The sequence below is a fragment of the Notolepis coatsorum genome (genome assembly GCF_963971535.1).
Source record: "Notolepis coatsorum genome assembly, chromosome: 17".
Taxonomy (NCBI): domain Eukaryota; kingdom Metazoa; phylum Chordata; class Actinopteri; order Aulopiformes; family Paralepididae; genus Notolepis; species Notolepis coatsorum.
Genome location: NC_140181.1, coordinates 13,132,111 through 13,145,884, shown reverse-complemented (window position 1 = coordinate 13,145,884; position 13,774 = coordinate 13,132,111). Strand labels below are relative to the sequence as shown.

The window sequence follows — 13,774 nt, the reverse complement described above, 5'->3', positions numbered from 1 at the left end:
TGGAGTATGCGCCGGTACGGAGAGCGCATCTGGCGCGGAGGTCTGAGTGGTGCGCATCTGCTGCGCGGAGGTCTGAGTGGTGCGCATCTGCTGCGCGGAGGTCTGAGTGGTGCGCGTCTGCTTGGAGTATGCGCCGGTACGGAGAGCGCATCTGGCGCGGAGGTCTGAGTGGTGCGCGTCTGCTTGGAGTACGCGCCGGTACGGAGAGCGCATCTGGCGCGGAGGTCTGAGTGGTGCGCGTCTGCTGCGCGGAGGTCTGGAGTGGAACACTGGAATACCTCCCGTAGAGGATTAGAGAGCGCAGTACAGTGTCTCCCTCCAGGCAAACGGCGACAGGTGGCCAAGGCTTGCACCTCGTCTCACGCCGGAGATAAAACAGCATACAGACAGAAACAGAAACTCCCGTAGGAGCCTACAGACAGAGAACCTCCCGTAGGGGTTTGGTGATAGAGATATGATACGGAACGACCCGACCAGGACTGAGGGGAAGAGCGAGGTATTTAAAACCCACTGGGGCGCTAATTAGAACACACATCAGGTGCGTGATGGTAATTGATACTTGAACTAGAAGAGTGTGTTCGGCACGAACCAATCAAACAGATACTGACAGATAGTCCAAGGGTGTGGGCTGCTGAAGAGCAGACGAGGCTAAACGAGCGCGAGGGTGGGGGCTGGAGAAGTGAGGAGACAGGGAATTAAAGGTCCGGGGAGAGGCGAACCTCACAATGAGACTTCAAACATAACAATAATTGTGCGTAAAAATAATATGTGGAACCGGTGAGATTACATTTTTTTTCTATTTCATCATAACTACAAATACCCTGTTTGTTGAAAACATCTCCTAATGTATGTATGCCTTGCTTTTCCCATCTAGGGAATCTTATAGGTCGTTTATCAATCAGGAGTGCATTGTTATTGAATAAGGGAGTATGATTATGCCATTTATGTGGGTTAGAATATTTCTTTTGTGTTTTTCTTTTTTTTTCTTCTTCTTTTTTTGGTCTCTTATATGTTGTTGTTGTCAAAACATGATCATCATCATCATCATCATCATCAGGGAGACATGCCACGTGCCAGCCTGCTTTAAAACATCCACCATAATGTCCATCTGTCCCCAAAAAGCCAAGGCCCAGTGGACTAAATGACTACAGACCCGTCGCCCTCACCTGAATGAAATTTTTATTTAACAGATTGCAGAATGGGTACAATACAGTACGGCTCAATACACACAATTGTTAAGGGGATGCAGACCAGAGAAAGACGTTTGTCTTGTTTACATCAGGGTCCCCCATTTTCAATTCATATTGACATTTATGACATACTCAACATACATGACATTTATGGCATAGGGACATACAGGTATTTAGTACTGATACATTTGTGACATATACGGTATTCAAATATACAGTACTGTTACCCCTAGATCCTGACAGAGTATATACATATGATGGGGAGGAGACTGTACATTAGGAGGGGGTGGGTGGGTGGTAGAGAAATATACATACGGTGGTGAGGAGACTGTACATTAGGAGGGGGTGGGTGGGTGGGAGAGAAATATACATATACGGTGGGGAGAGAATATATACATACGTGGGGAGGAGACTGTCTATTAGGAGGGGGTGGGGGTGGGGGGGGTTTGGACATTTACGGTGGCCAGTTTTGAATTGCAGCCTCCCGTAGGTGCTCTTTAAGAGTGGTTTTGAATGTGGGTAGGGATTCACATTCCTTTACAGCTTTGGGTAGGGCGTTCCACATTGATGTGGCATAATTGCGAAACGTGTTTAGTCCCTTGTTTGAGATGAATCTGGGTTTAACATGATTTGTTGAGCTTCCTCTGGTGTTGTGGTCGTGGTATTCACTGACCTTTGGGAAGTATTTTGACATGTACATGGGTACCTTAGTCGTATAGTGTATCTTGTAGGTAGGGACACACACACACATACAGGTCAGGGACACACACACACACACACACAGGTCAGGGACACACACATACAGGTCAGGGACACACACACACACACACATCCTTTAATGTTTTCTTTTTGTCTTTTTGATAAAAAAAATCCTTTTTCTATTTTCATTTCCACACTTACATTTTATTACAGTGTGATCATTCATATCACTAAAATAATAAAACAAATCTTTGTGAACAGAAATAACCTCCATACATGTGTGTACATAGGCTACAGGCTTTGGTATTCACCCAGACGTGCTGCAGTAATAGCTTCACCGACACCCAAACAGAAGTAGCGCCTGTTCTGAATAAACTAACGCTAAATTGTTGTAAGAACAGCCAGAATGAGGTCTCGGCTAATGAAAGGAGTCTGGGTGAATCATAACAGGTTCCTCCAGCCTCCAAGGACTTTTAAACATCCTTGTTTGGCGGAATGATGTTGGAACAACATTGCATTGTACTGACAGTCAGACCAAGGTTAGGATTCCTAAAATGCCAGACTCTCAAGTCACTGTGTTAGAAGAACATTTGTTCTACATTACAAACCGGAGTTTAGATATGAGCTCATGGCCTTTTTTCTTTTTCTTTTTCTTTTTTTGCTAAGAATTAGCGAAGTAGGGCAGACAGTAGGAGGACATGTAGCACATACTTTTAATTATAATACAATGGCGTCCCTTGTTGGTCGTTTTGTAGATCGTTTTGTAGTTCTGTACACCCCCGCCGCCATCGTCAAAGTATAAAACTACAATTCTTCCCAACAACCAATAGAAACGATTTAATTGTTTTAGTATGCGTTTTTTTTACGCGTGTATTACTTTCATAGTTTCTAACACAACGTTTGAATGGGGAAATAAATAACACGTTATTAAATAAATACATAAATAAATAAATAAATAAATAAATATGACGCGGCGGAAGTGTCTCTGACTTCCTTTCCGCCATTAGGTGAGTGCGTGGTAGCGGCGTCTCGTCCGCAGCTCTCTCTGAAATATCACAAAATAAAGCATATTTCCATTACCGTGATCCCAGTTTAATCTCCTGACGCGTTTTATTTGTGTTTTATTAACAGGTCGCAATCATGGGGCGCCGACCAGCCCGCTGGTGAGTAGTTTACTGTGTGTTTAGTTTGCTGTGTGGTGTTAGCGCTGCACGGCCTGAGGTGGAGGAGGAAGATGGCGGCCGAGCGGCACCATGTGCATGTTTACAGTATTGAGTATTATAAAGCCATATGCAGTGTAGTCATCTCATCAGTGGCTTGTCACAGAAACATGTTTATTACAGTAATTAAGTAATGTGTGCAGTGTAGTCATCTGATCAGTCAGTGCCATGTCACAGAAACATGTTTATTACAGTAATTAAGTAATGTGTGCAGTGTACGTAGTCATCTGATCAGTGGCTTGTCACAGAAACATGTTTATTACAGTAATTAAGTAATGTTTGCAGTGTAGTCATCTGATCAGTCAGTGCCATGTCACAGAAACATGTTTAATGTGTGCAGTGTAGTCATCTGATCAGTCAGTGCCATGTCACAGAAACATGTTTACTGCAGAAAGTATCGGTATTTCGGGAAATGAGTATCGAAGCCCCTTTAAATATTCTGTATCGATACTTCGATATTTTTGACAACACTAGTCTACTGTCATATTTTGCGCAGGCCGATATTCTTTATTCTGGCGTCACGTTAGCCACCAGTGAATAGTTTGTTTAGCCAAACTGTCATTACGACATGAAATACTGCTGGCGCACAGATCAGCTGTATCTGCGATGGCTTAGCAGATGGGACACTTGACTGCCACACGACAGAAGGTTAACCCTTTACTATCGTCGGTTGTGTGATAGACAGTAAAGGGTTAACCTTCTGTTGTTAGTATAAAACTGAGTTCTTGGATTGATATGATGAGCCAGGAGACTAAGGTGAAGTCAATCGATGGTATTTATTGACACAGGAACACACAGAGGAACAGTCCTGGAGACCACAGCCCTCCATGGGGGCTGTGTGTCTCCAGAATGATGACAATCATGCTTTTATACTATGTGGGTTCCAAATTTAGCAAGCCACTGGGGGTTATATGTGAGCTGCTGCTGAATCTGATATGTCCATCTTTGCTTCCCCCTCAGTGGCCGGAGGGTCGATATAGCCAATCATTAGGTCACACAGGTCATCAGGTCGGAGTATTTCTGGGTTGGTCACTCGACCCATTGGCACAGTGGGGGAGATTATGCTCTCACCAGAGGAGCTAGATCTTAGATCTAAGGATCTGTAATCCTTCAGTGAAATATTAATGAATATACATCACACTGTCGTGTGGCAGTGAAAGGGTTAACCGGCTGTCGTGTGGCAGTGAAAGGGTTAACCGTTTTGGTAGTGCGGCAGTGAAGGGGTTAACGTAACTTGATGATGATTGAGCACACCGTGTATGTTTTGTGAAATAATGTAATGGCAGAGTAGCCTATATATTTCCATCTTGCGGATGGCTTCCATCTTTATAGCAAACATGTTTTGTCAGGAGGATGACAACACATGTGTCAAGAGACTCATTTATCTGTTGCTAGTTTCAAAGTTCAAATTGTTTTATGTCACATAAGGTACATGTACATTATAGTGAAATGCTTGGTTTTGTATGAGCCTCCTGAGAATGTGCTTCATACAGTTAAAGAATAAAGACGACAATATACAACTTAAGTACTAAATGCTAAGTGGCGACTGTAATCGTGTCCAGTCAGACTGGACTATATAGCATTGAGGTTTAACCAACTGATATATATTTTGGAGTTCCGTTTTTTCTAACTTGTGATTTCCTTGTCCCACAGCTACAGATACTGCAAGAACAAGCCCTACCCCAAGTCCCGTTTCTGTAGGGGTGTCCCCGGTAAGCTGCCTGGCCTTGCTCTTATCTCTTCTTTGTAATTATGTTCATGATTGTTAATCAACAGCTGTTGCATAACAAGTGAAACAAAAGCAAACATCACAATCAGGACTTAAAGAGCATAGTTCATAGAATAAACGGTCCATTTGGGGCGGCTACGTGGCGTAGTGGGCAAGGCGCTCGCCACAAAATGCTGGAGACGTTGGGCTCGTCAGTTCGAGCCCAGCGCTCCACATTTGCTTTCAGTTTAGCTGGTCGTCCGTACTAATACACATTGGCCGTATTAGGGGGTGGGAAACTGATGGGTGGGGATCGGGCGTTGTGGACAGCGACTCCTACAGGTCGTTTGGTGCGCCTGCGCAGTAGAATCAGGAAGTGTCGGGGGCAGCGTGAGCCTCCCACGCATTACTCCTCGCCACTGAGGGATCGAGCTGCGCAGGTGAAAAGATGCGACTGCTGTTACCTCAAGTACCGGAGGGGACTTGTGCTATGTATGACTTAGTCCACATTGCAGCCGGCTTGTGGGAGGCAAGAAACAGCGTCCGTGACAGGGGAGGGTTGAATTGGATGATACGAAATTGGGATGGGAGAAAATATAGAAAATGGGAGAAAAAGTGGATAAAAAAAAAAGAATAAACGGGCCATTTGTTCCTGTACAACTGCTATTTTCATAATGGTCATCGCATTGGGAACAAACTAGCTTTTTTCACCTTTCTGTAGACATTCTGGGAGTGTTTCTGAAACGACCCCTGTGCCAACATCGTTGCAGTCTATAACTTGTATCGTGTGGGATAGTATGCACTTCAGACATTATTGTATAGTTCGTATAGTGACTCAAGATTGCGCCCAATAGTTTCACCCGTTTTCTTCTCTACTGTCGTTGATATATTGGAACAAATACAATGCGACCCACCGACCAAACTGTATTCTGCAGCTTATTAAGCCGACCGGTCCCACTGTGGTGTGGTTCTGGTGCGCAAAGGCTGCAGACAGAAACTCTCTGGTTTGTGTATGTCCTCAGCTGGGAGGTGCTGAGGGCTCAAAGGGACCACTGAGACAAAACTCCTGTAGATAAGATATATTCCTTTAGGGCTGGGCGATATGACCAAAAACGTTATCGCGATAAAATTATTTTCATATAATTCGATATTGATAATTATCGTCGATATAATGTATGTCAAGTTTAATTAACTTATTATGCTGCTGCGAATGTCTCGAGTCGAGTTGATGTCGTCATCAGTCCGCGCACGTTAGAAGTTAGCCGACAAGCGGAATATCTCATGGCAATGTAATAAATATGACACTAAAATACTCTCTTCCGCCACAATATATTGAAACGACGTCCACTGTATACCACACACTACTATGAACGTGGCCTCAGAATTCATGCCGCACACATACTCGGCACGTAAATATATAAAACATCGCCGTGCAAGCTAGTTAGCCTAGCAAGCCTTGTTGTTGAGTGAGTCCTACCTCTACCCAGAGGTGCAGCGCTGGGTCTCCTTCCTGGTCTCCTTCGCTCTCGGCCATCTCCTTCACCGATTGGTTGTTAGTGCGTGCTCATATCCAAGCTTGGAAAATCGATATATCGAAACTTTGCGACCACGTTTCATGTTTATTTCGAGGAAATAATTTATCGCGATAGTTATCGTTATCGTTTTATCGCCCAGCCCTATATTCCTTTATTGATCCCCTTGGGGGAAATTCACGAGTCCCCAATTCCACCTGCCATTTTTGTCAAAAGATGTAATTTGGGGCGACTTGAGTTCCTGTTAGTTCAGAGACGGCGAGGCAAACTAGAGACGCTGCATTTACTGTTGAACATTCGTCACACAGCCGCTAATAAAAGACATAAAAGATCCAAGCATGAGTTTCGATATGAAATTATTTGACGTCTGTTGTTCTATTTCCCCCCCGACCGTCTCGTTGTGTGAAGCCTGCAGACATGGAACCCCATCTACACATTGTTCTCTCAACTGACCAGTTCTGATCTGTCCACCTCTTCATCTTCCTACCTCTCATCTCCCCCCCCCCCTCCTCCTCCTCTTCTTTCTTTGACCAGATCCCAAGATCAGGATCTTTGACCTGGGCAGGAAGAGGGCGAAGGTGGATGAGTTCCCGCTATGTGGTCACATGGTCTCTGACGAGTACGAGCAACTGTCCTCTGAAGGTGAGGACGGCCGTTCCGCTGTGTTCACCTGGTCCTCGCTGATCTGAGAGTTCAGACTCTTTAGGCTACTTCAGGAGAGACCCAAATGAAATCTGAGAAAAAAATTTAATGGATCAGATATTTTCACAACTGTGTGAACGGCACAAATCGCATGGAATCTGATGTCTGATTTGGGGCCACTTTCATATGTGGTCCTGAATCAGATAAATGTCTGATGTTTCATAATGTGGTCTTGAATCGGATACAAGTCTGATTTACTACTAGCTAGCTGGCTAACTAGCTAACGTTAAACTACCGTAGCTCCCGTCCAACGGGTTGGAATGGCCATTGTGTTTATATTTGACATTAGCTATTTATGGGTGGAATATTCGGACTATAGCTCACTAGATCAGTCGCATTATTAAACTTTCTTTTTGTATAGCTTGCTAAATATGTAGCTAACGTTAGCTAGGCTAACGAAGCTGTAGTTAACGTTACTTTCCATGCAAACCACTCGTCAAAGGGCTAACGTTAATTACCCCCGTGCATTGAGCATTATTTTCAGATAACCGCACACCACGTCATGTATTATCCATTATTACAGCTAACTAGCTAGCCATGGTAACTCCCACCTATTCCAGTTGACATTTCTGACAGGGATTTTCCGAAGTTCATGATTCGAAATGTAACGTATACCGTCGGGCGGTGCCTACAGTCTGAACGTAATTTGAGTGGTTTTGACACCGCAACGTTTTTTAAACCACGTGGAACCGGTAACCGGCCCATGCCTATAGTCCTGAATCAGATACAGGTCATGTGAACAAACGGCCAAACAAAAATTATCTGATGTGAGCAATAAATGAGAATTGACCTCTAAGGCGGTCAGTGTGACCGTATCCTTTGTGACTTTTTGTGTTTGTGTATTGCGTTGGATTCAAATAGTGTTTTTTGCGACCTCAACACATCTGCAGCTTATTAAGCCGACCGGTCCCACTGTGGTGTGGTTCTGGTGCGCAAAGGCTGCAGACAGAAACTCTCTGGTTGTGTATGTCCTCAGCTGGGCGGTGCTGAGGTCTCCAAGGGACCACTGAGACAAACTCCTTACGTTTTCTATTTATTCCATTAGGCATAACAAAAAATATTGTTTGTTTCCTGTTGGTTGTCAGTTAATGCCATGGGTAGGTAGGGATTTTATTTTTTTTATTATTATTATTTCCCACGGCGACTATGGATAGGGAATTTCTTTATTTAATTAAAATGTTCACAACAACATGGATGCATGTACTCTGCCAGCATGTTTAATATCCATAATACTAAAGGTTTGACTAAGATTTCTAAACTTTTTTTTTTATTTTTTTTATAACTTATAAAATATATTGGGTCGCACCTAAATCGGCAGGGTCGGTCAGCAACCGGAAACAAACCATTATTTTTTTTTAGGCCTTAACTCCGCATATTGATGCTACACTGAAAACCCTTCGGAACCCCTTTTCCTTTATTGGCCGGACATGTTAATGATGTAGGTTGTGTTTTAAATTAAATGACAAAAGGAACGTGAACTGACCGTGATCTCCCCCCTCAGCTCTGGAAGCGGCCCGTATTTGTGCCAATAAGTACATGGTGAAGACGTGCGGTAAGGATGGCTTCCACATCCGCGTGCGTCTGCACCCCTTCCACGTGATCCGCATCAACAAGATGTTGTCCTGCGCTGGAGCTGACAGGTGAGAGAGGCTGCTCCTCTGTGTAGCGATCTCAAAGCTGATGGAGACTGTAGGGATCTCAACCTGTGTGTGTAGAGAGCTTGGTAGGATCTCAGGATGGTTTGACCTTCAGACTCAAGATTGCACCCAATAGTTGCGCTTATTTTCTTTTATATTCTTGTCTCGACTGTCGTTGATATATTGGAACAAATACAATGCGACCCACCGACCCCCCCCCCCCCCCCCCCCCAACTGTATTCTGCAGCTTATTAAGCCGACCGGTCCCACTGTGGTGTGGTTCTGGTGCGCAAAGGCTGCAGACAGAAACTCTCTGGTTTGTGTATGTCCTCAGCTGGGAGGTGCTGAGGTCTCAAAGGGACCACTGAGACAAACGTGTAGTTGCTCCCGATGAGCAGGTTGGCACCTTGCATGGCCACCTCTGCTGTCGGTGTGAGTGAACGGGTAAAATGTGAGGAACCAATTGTAAAGTGTTGTGTTTCCTCGTGTTAATCTCCTGTGTTCAGGCTCCAGACCGGTTTAGGGTTAGGGTTAACCCTTGTCTCCTGTGTTCAGGCTCCAGACCGGGATGCGCGGCGCCTTCGGGAAGCCCCTGGGCACCGTGGCCCGCGTGCGCATCGGCCAGGTCATCATGTCGGTGCGCACCAAGGCCAGCAACAAGGAGCACGTGGTGGAGGCTCTCCGCAGAGCCAAGTTCAAGTTCCCCGGACGCCAGAAGGTAACCCCCCCCCCCAGACGCTCTGCATGTCCACATTAACCCAGTCTAGCAGCACTTAATCTAGTCTAACATGTAGAGGAGCAGCGTATGCAGCCCAGTCTAGCAGCACTTAATCTAGTCTTAACATGTAGAGGAGGAGCGTATGCAGCCCAGTCTAGCAGCACTTAAAGGGGAACTATCTTATAAATGGCCTTTTTCAGTGTTTAGCATTGTTTCCTAGCTATGTGGACTTATATTAATATGATCTATGTCTCTAATTCTCATATTGGCGCATTCTTCCAATTCTCCTCTCACAATATTCACCCTCACTGAACTGAGTCGTCTGAAAATGTGATGATTTGTGATGTCAGAGAGACTTGGCTGCATGATAATGTCCCAGATGCCGCGAAGGCCACACAGTGGTTTAGGAGCCCAGCCTCAAAACGACTTAAGATCTTGAGGTAGAAAAATGCTGTTTTTGAGGACTTGATTAGAAATACAAAACAATGAATAAAGAAAAAAAAAGAGGTGTTCCATAAACTCACAGGAATTGTGTAAAAGTGCCCAAATAGTGAAAGAAATAGTAAAATAGTTCCCCTTTAATCTAGTCTCATTGGTGCACAAGTGCAGCCGCCACTTCAGTTTTATGTTTTATTTTCTGGTATTATGGTGGTTAAATTTATATAGAATTTAGCTCCCAAGTGGTATTACAAAGGTCTTAAATGTAACTTGTTAACCTGCAGATACTCGGGTACTGCAGACGCTCTAAACCTTCCTCTCTCTCAGCCCCCGGACTGCCCGGAAAAAAACAATAAAATATCTACCAAAAACATTTAAAAAAAAATGTTGCAGGTACTATTATAATAATGTTGACGTGGCTGTATGCATCAAAGGGTTAAATCAAGCATTTTAAGTGCTTTAGAGGAAATGGGGGAAATCGCGATATATATCGTGTTCTAGCCAAAAAAAGATTGCGATATCATTTAGAGGCCATATCGCCCAGCCCTATATGGTATATACAGCATTATTGTACATGCTACTGTCATACAGTTATATGGGATATATATATTATATAAGTAGGCATATAGAGGAATTGTATGCAGGTATATATAGACGTATGGATATTATATATGCACTAAATATAAATGTGTTTTAACTTACTACACATCTGCAGCTTATTAAGCCGACCGGTCCCACTGTGGTGTGGTTCTGGTGCGCAAAGGCTGCAGACAGAAACTCTCTGGTTGTGTATGTCCTCAGCTGGGAGGTGCTGAGGTCTCCAAGGGACCACTGAGACAAACTCCTTACGTTTACGCTTTCTATTTATTCCTTTGTATTCATTAACTCCTTAACCTGTTCCACCCGACAGGGTCGGTACCAGTTCCCTGTGTCTAACCCTGAGTTTCCCGTAGCTTTAACCCTGAGCTTCCCGTAGCTTTAACGTGACGTCTCTCCTCAGATCCACATGTCCAAGAAGTACGGCTTCACCAAGTTCAACATCGACGAGTTCGACGGGATGATGGCCGAGAAGCGTCTGGTCTCCGACGGCTGCGGCGTGAAGTACATCCCCAGCAGGGGGCCTCTGGCTCGCTGGAAGAAGCTCCACGCTGTTGCCACCTGAGCACGTCGTCTCACAAATAAAAGTGGATTTGATTATAAAAGTGACCCTTTTTTGTCTTTTTTTTTTTTTTGGGATTTCCATGAATGAGATATTCCTTTGGTGGACACAAGATGGAGGTGTCTCGCCTCAGAATGGACACTGATTGGGTGGTGAGGAGGAGTTGACAAGGGAGTGGCTGTACCCTTTTGTTCTGAACTAAAGCTCATTTGACCTCGATTGTAATTTCGAGAACAAATAAAGGTTGATGATGATGACTCGATACTCTGCTCGTCTCATTTATCAACTTCCACAACGGGAAGAATAAATTGTGTGCATGTATATATATATACGGTTTAATCATCATCCTTCTATCGTCATGGTGAATTTAACATATCCTGCGCCAAAAACGTCGTACAACGTGTTTCAAGGTCATGCTAATTCTGCCATTCCACGGCGTACAATGTTATTGAGATCACATTTCATTTTTTCGCCATGGTATTCAGAATGCCCTCACCCAGCCTCGGCTGATACAGTGGGATCCTGCACAACTCTGCAACGCTTCAATATTGCCGCCTGGTAGCAGGTTACAACTGGAAATGGATCTCTGGTGATCTCCGTGTACCGGCGAAATGCGTCCGGCACTCATATTGTTGCGGGACTAGACACGCATCGTACATATGGATCGCTGCCATAACTCAATAATCGATATGATTTGGGCGTTTATTATTATACAAACCGGAACATGGATCTAGTCGATCCACGTCAAATAAGTGGGATCTTTTTCCTCCAGTCTCATCGGTGAACAGTAAGGACGCTGACGTCATTTTCAGCGTGATTGTTTATTATTATTAATGCAAACTGCTCTGATCAATATATCACCCATACTACATAAAGCATTTAGCAATACAATTTAAAAAGTTATAGCATCTCCATAGGCTTAGAGTGGTGGCAGAGAGTGGTATGAGAGGGGCAAACTCTGTTGCAGTTAATGTATTTTTTTTTGTTTATTGACATTGCCACTCTGGAAGAGTGACAAACTCCCATTATGATGTCTCTTATCTAATCAAGTGTTAATCCCACCAGAACCCTCCCTCTCTCTCGTACTATATGATTAATCCCATCAGAACCCTCTCTCGTACTATATGATTAATCCCATCAGAACCCTCCCTCTCTCTTGTGCTATATGATTAATCTCATCAGAACCCTCCCTCTCTCTTGTGCTATATGATTAATCCCATCAGAACCCTCTCTCTCGTACTATATGATTAATCTCATCAGAACCCTCCCTCTCTCTTGTGCTATATGATTAATCTCATCAGAACCCTCCCTCTCTCTTGTGCTATATGATTAATCTCATCAGAACCCCCCCCCCCTCTCTCGTACTATATGATTAATCCCATCAGAACCCTCCCTCTCTCTTGTGCTATATGATTAATCCCATCAGAACCCTCGCTCTCTCGTGCTATGACACCTGGATGTCCCCACAGGGATTAATAATAAAGATCCATTTATTATCTAAATAAAGATCCATTCATTATTTTAAACTGCAACAATGTCGGTGTTATCTGCTATGGTGCGGTTCTGCAGGTTGTCCTGTAGAGGGCAGCGTTGTAAAGGCTGTGAAACCCAGAGACGGCTGTTATCAGCCTTTCTTCCATGAACTATAAACGACTATGATGTCATCAGTGATGCCAGTAACTAGTTACTCTAATCTGATAACTTTTTTCAGTAAATAGTAATCTTACTTTTTACAAGCCAGTAATCTGATTACAGTTACTTTTACAAGTGGCTGTGCGTTACTATTTAGTTACTATCTCATAATGCTGATGATAAGAGAGCCAGGGGTACAGTCAGCTAGACCGGAGATGGGATGCACACAGCCACACACACATGATAATAACAAATTATAATACCATGTTTTATATTACACAATGGTTTTACAATTTTATTTTTAATTAAAATTATATTATATACATTTTCTATTTTATTTCGTTTGGGAACCACTGTCCTAGAGTGCTTGAGCAGTGGACAGCTGTGACCTTATATGGCCTGATGGCTGATGACGTCTCATGATGACCTGTCTGAGCAGCCAATCATGATTTATGACATTATAAAAAAGAAAAAACTTGTCATTCTTATGTTGTGGCAGCAGCAGGGGGGACGACGACGACTTCGTAACCTAGTAATCAGTAAAGTAACTAGATTACTTTTTAAAGGAGTAATCAGATTATTTTTACAAGTAATCTGGCATCACGTCATGATATATAGGACATACCATGGAAACACTGAACAGCTGCTTGGAGAGGTGGTGTGGTCCTTGGTTTCAGATAGCAACTTTCAATCATGGAGCGTTGTCATAAAGTCGTCTTTCTCCACCTAAACGGTCCGCTCAAATATGTATCTGACGACATTATAATAATAGACTGATTGATTGATTGAAAACTTTATTAACATATTGCAGAATGGGTACAATATACAGTACATCTCAATCAGGGGCGGAGCTTCCTACAGGCGATATAGGCGGTTGCCTAGAGCGATATTTGCTCTGCGCAGTTTTGGCGCCCCCCTCTATATCTGCAACCATTATTTTTTATAAAAAAAGAATTCTAACATAAGGGGAAATGAGCCAAAAATCTAAAACGGTCGGTCGGTCTGAGCCTCAGCTTTAGGTGTTCACAGTCAGAACATGCTAGAGCGCTGTGCATTGATGGGTATCGGTCGAGTGTTTATAGAATTGAGCGTTGAGGAAAGAAAGACTAACGTTAGAGAACTATGAAGAGGCAAAAGCC

The 13,774-nt window shown here is 43.7% G+C and overlaps 1 protein-coding gene across 1 annotated transcript; it reads left to right on the top strand.

The window, feature by feature from the left end:
* Positions 1–2,935: 2,935 nt before the first annotated feature.
* rpl10 (ribosomal protein L10) lies at positions 2,936–11,260 on the top strand. Its single transcript, XM_084333794.1, has 6 exons — positions 2,936–3,052; positions 4,763–4,821; positions 6,884–6,991; positions 8,553–8,691; positions 9,244–9,406; positions 10,845–11,260. The coding sequence occupies exons 1-6, from the start codon at positions 3,030–3,032 to the stop codon at positions 11,004–11,006; spliced, it is 654 nt and encodes a 217-aa protein (XP_084189920.1). The 5' UTR covers positions 2,936–3,029; the 3' UTR covers positions 11,007–11,260.
* The last annotated feature ends 2,514 nt before the right edge of the window (positions 11,261–13,774 follow it).

Bases quoted from the DNA above. Each gene is read 5' to 3' on its own strand.
- rpl10 (XM_084333794.1), top strand. From the start codon at position 3,030: ATGGGGCGCCGACCAGCCCGCTG. The intron at 4,822-6,883 runs GTAAGCTGCCTG...TTCTTTGACCAG, and splicing joins TTTCTGTAGGGGTGTCCCCG to ATCCCAAGATCAGGATCTTT. The intron at 9,407-10,844 runs GTAACCCCCCCC...GTCTCTCCTCAG, and splicing joins AGTTCCCCGGACGCCAGAAG to ATCCACATGTCCAAGAAGTA.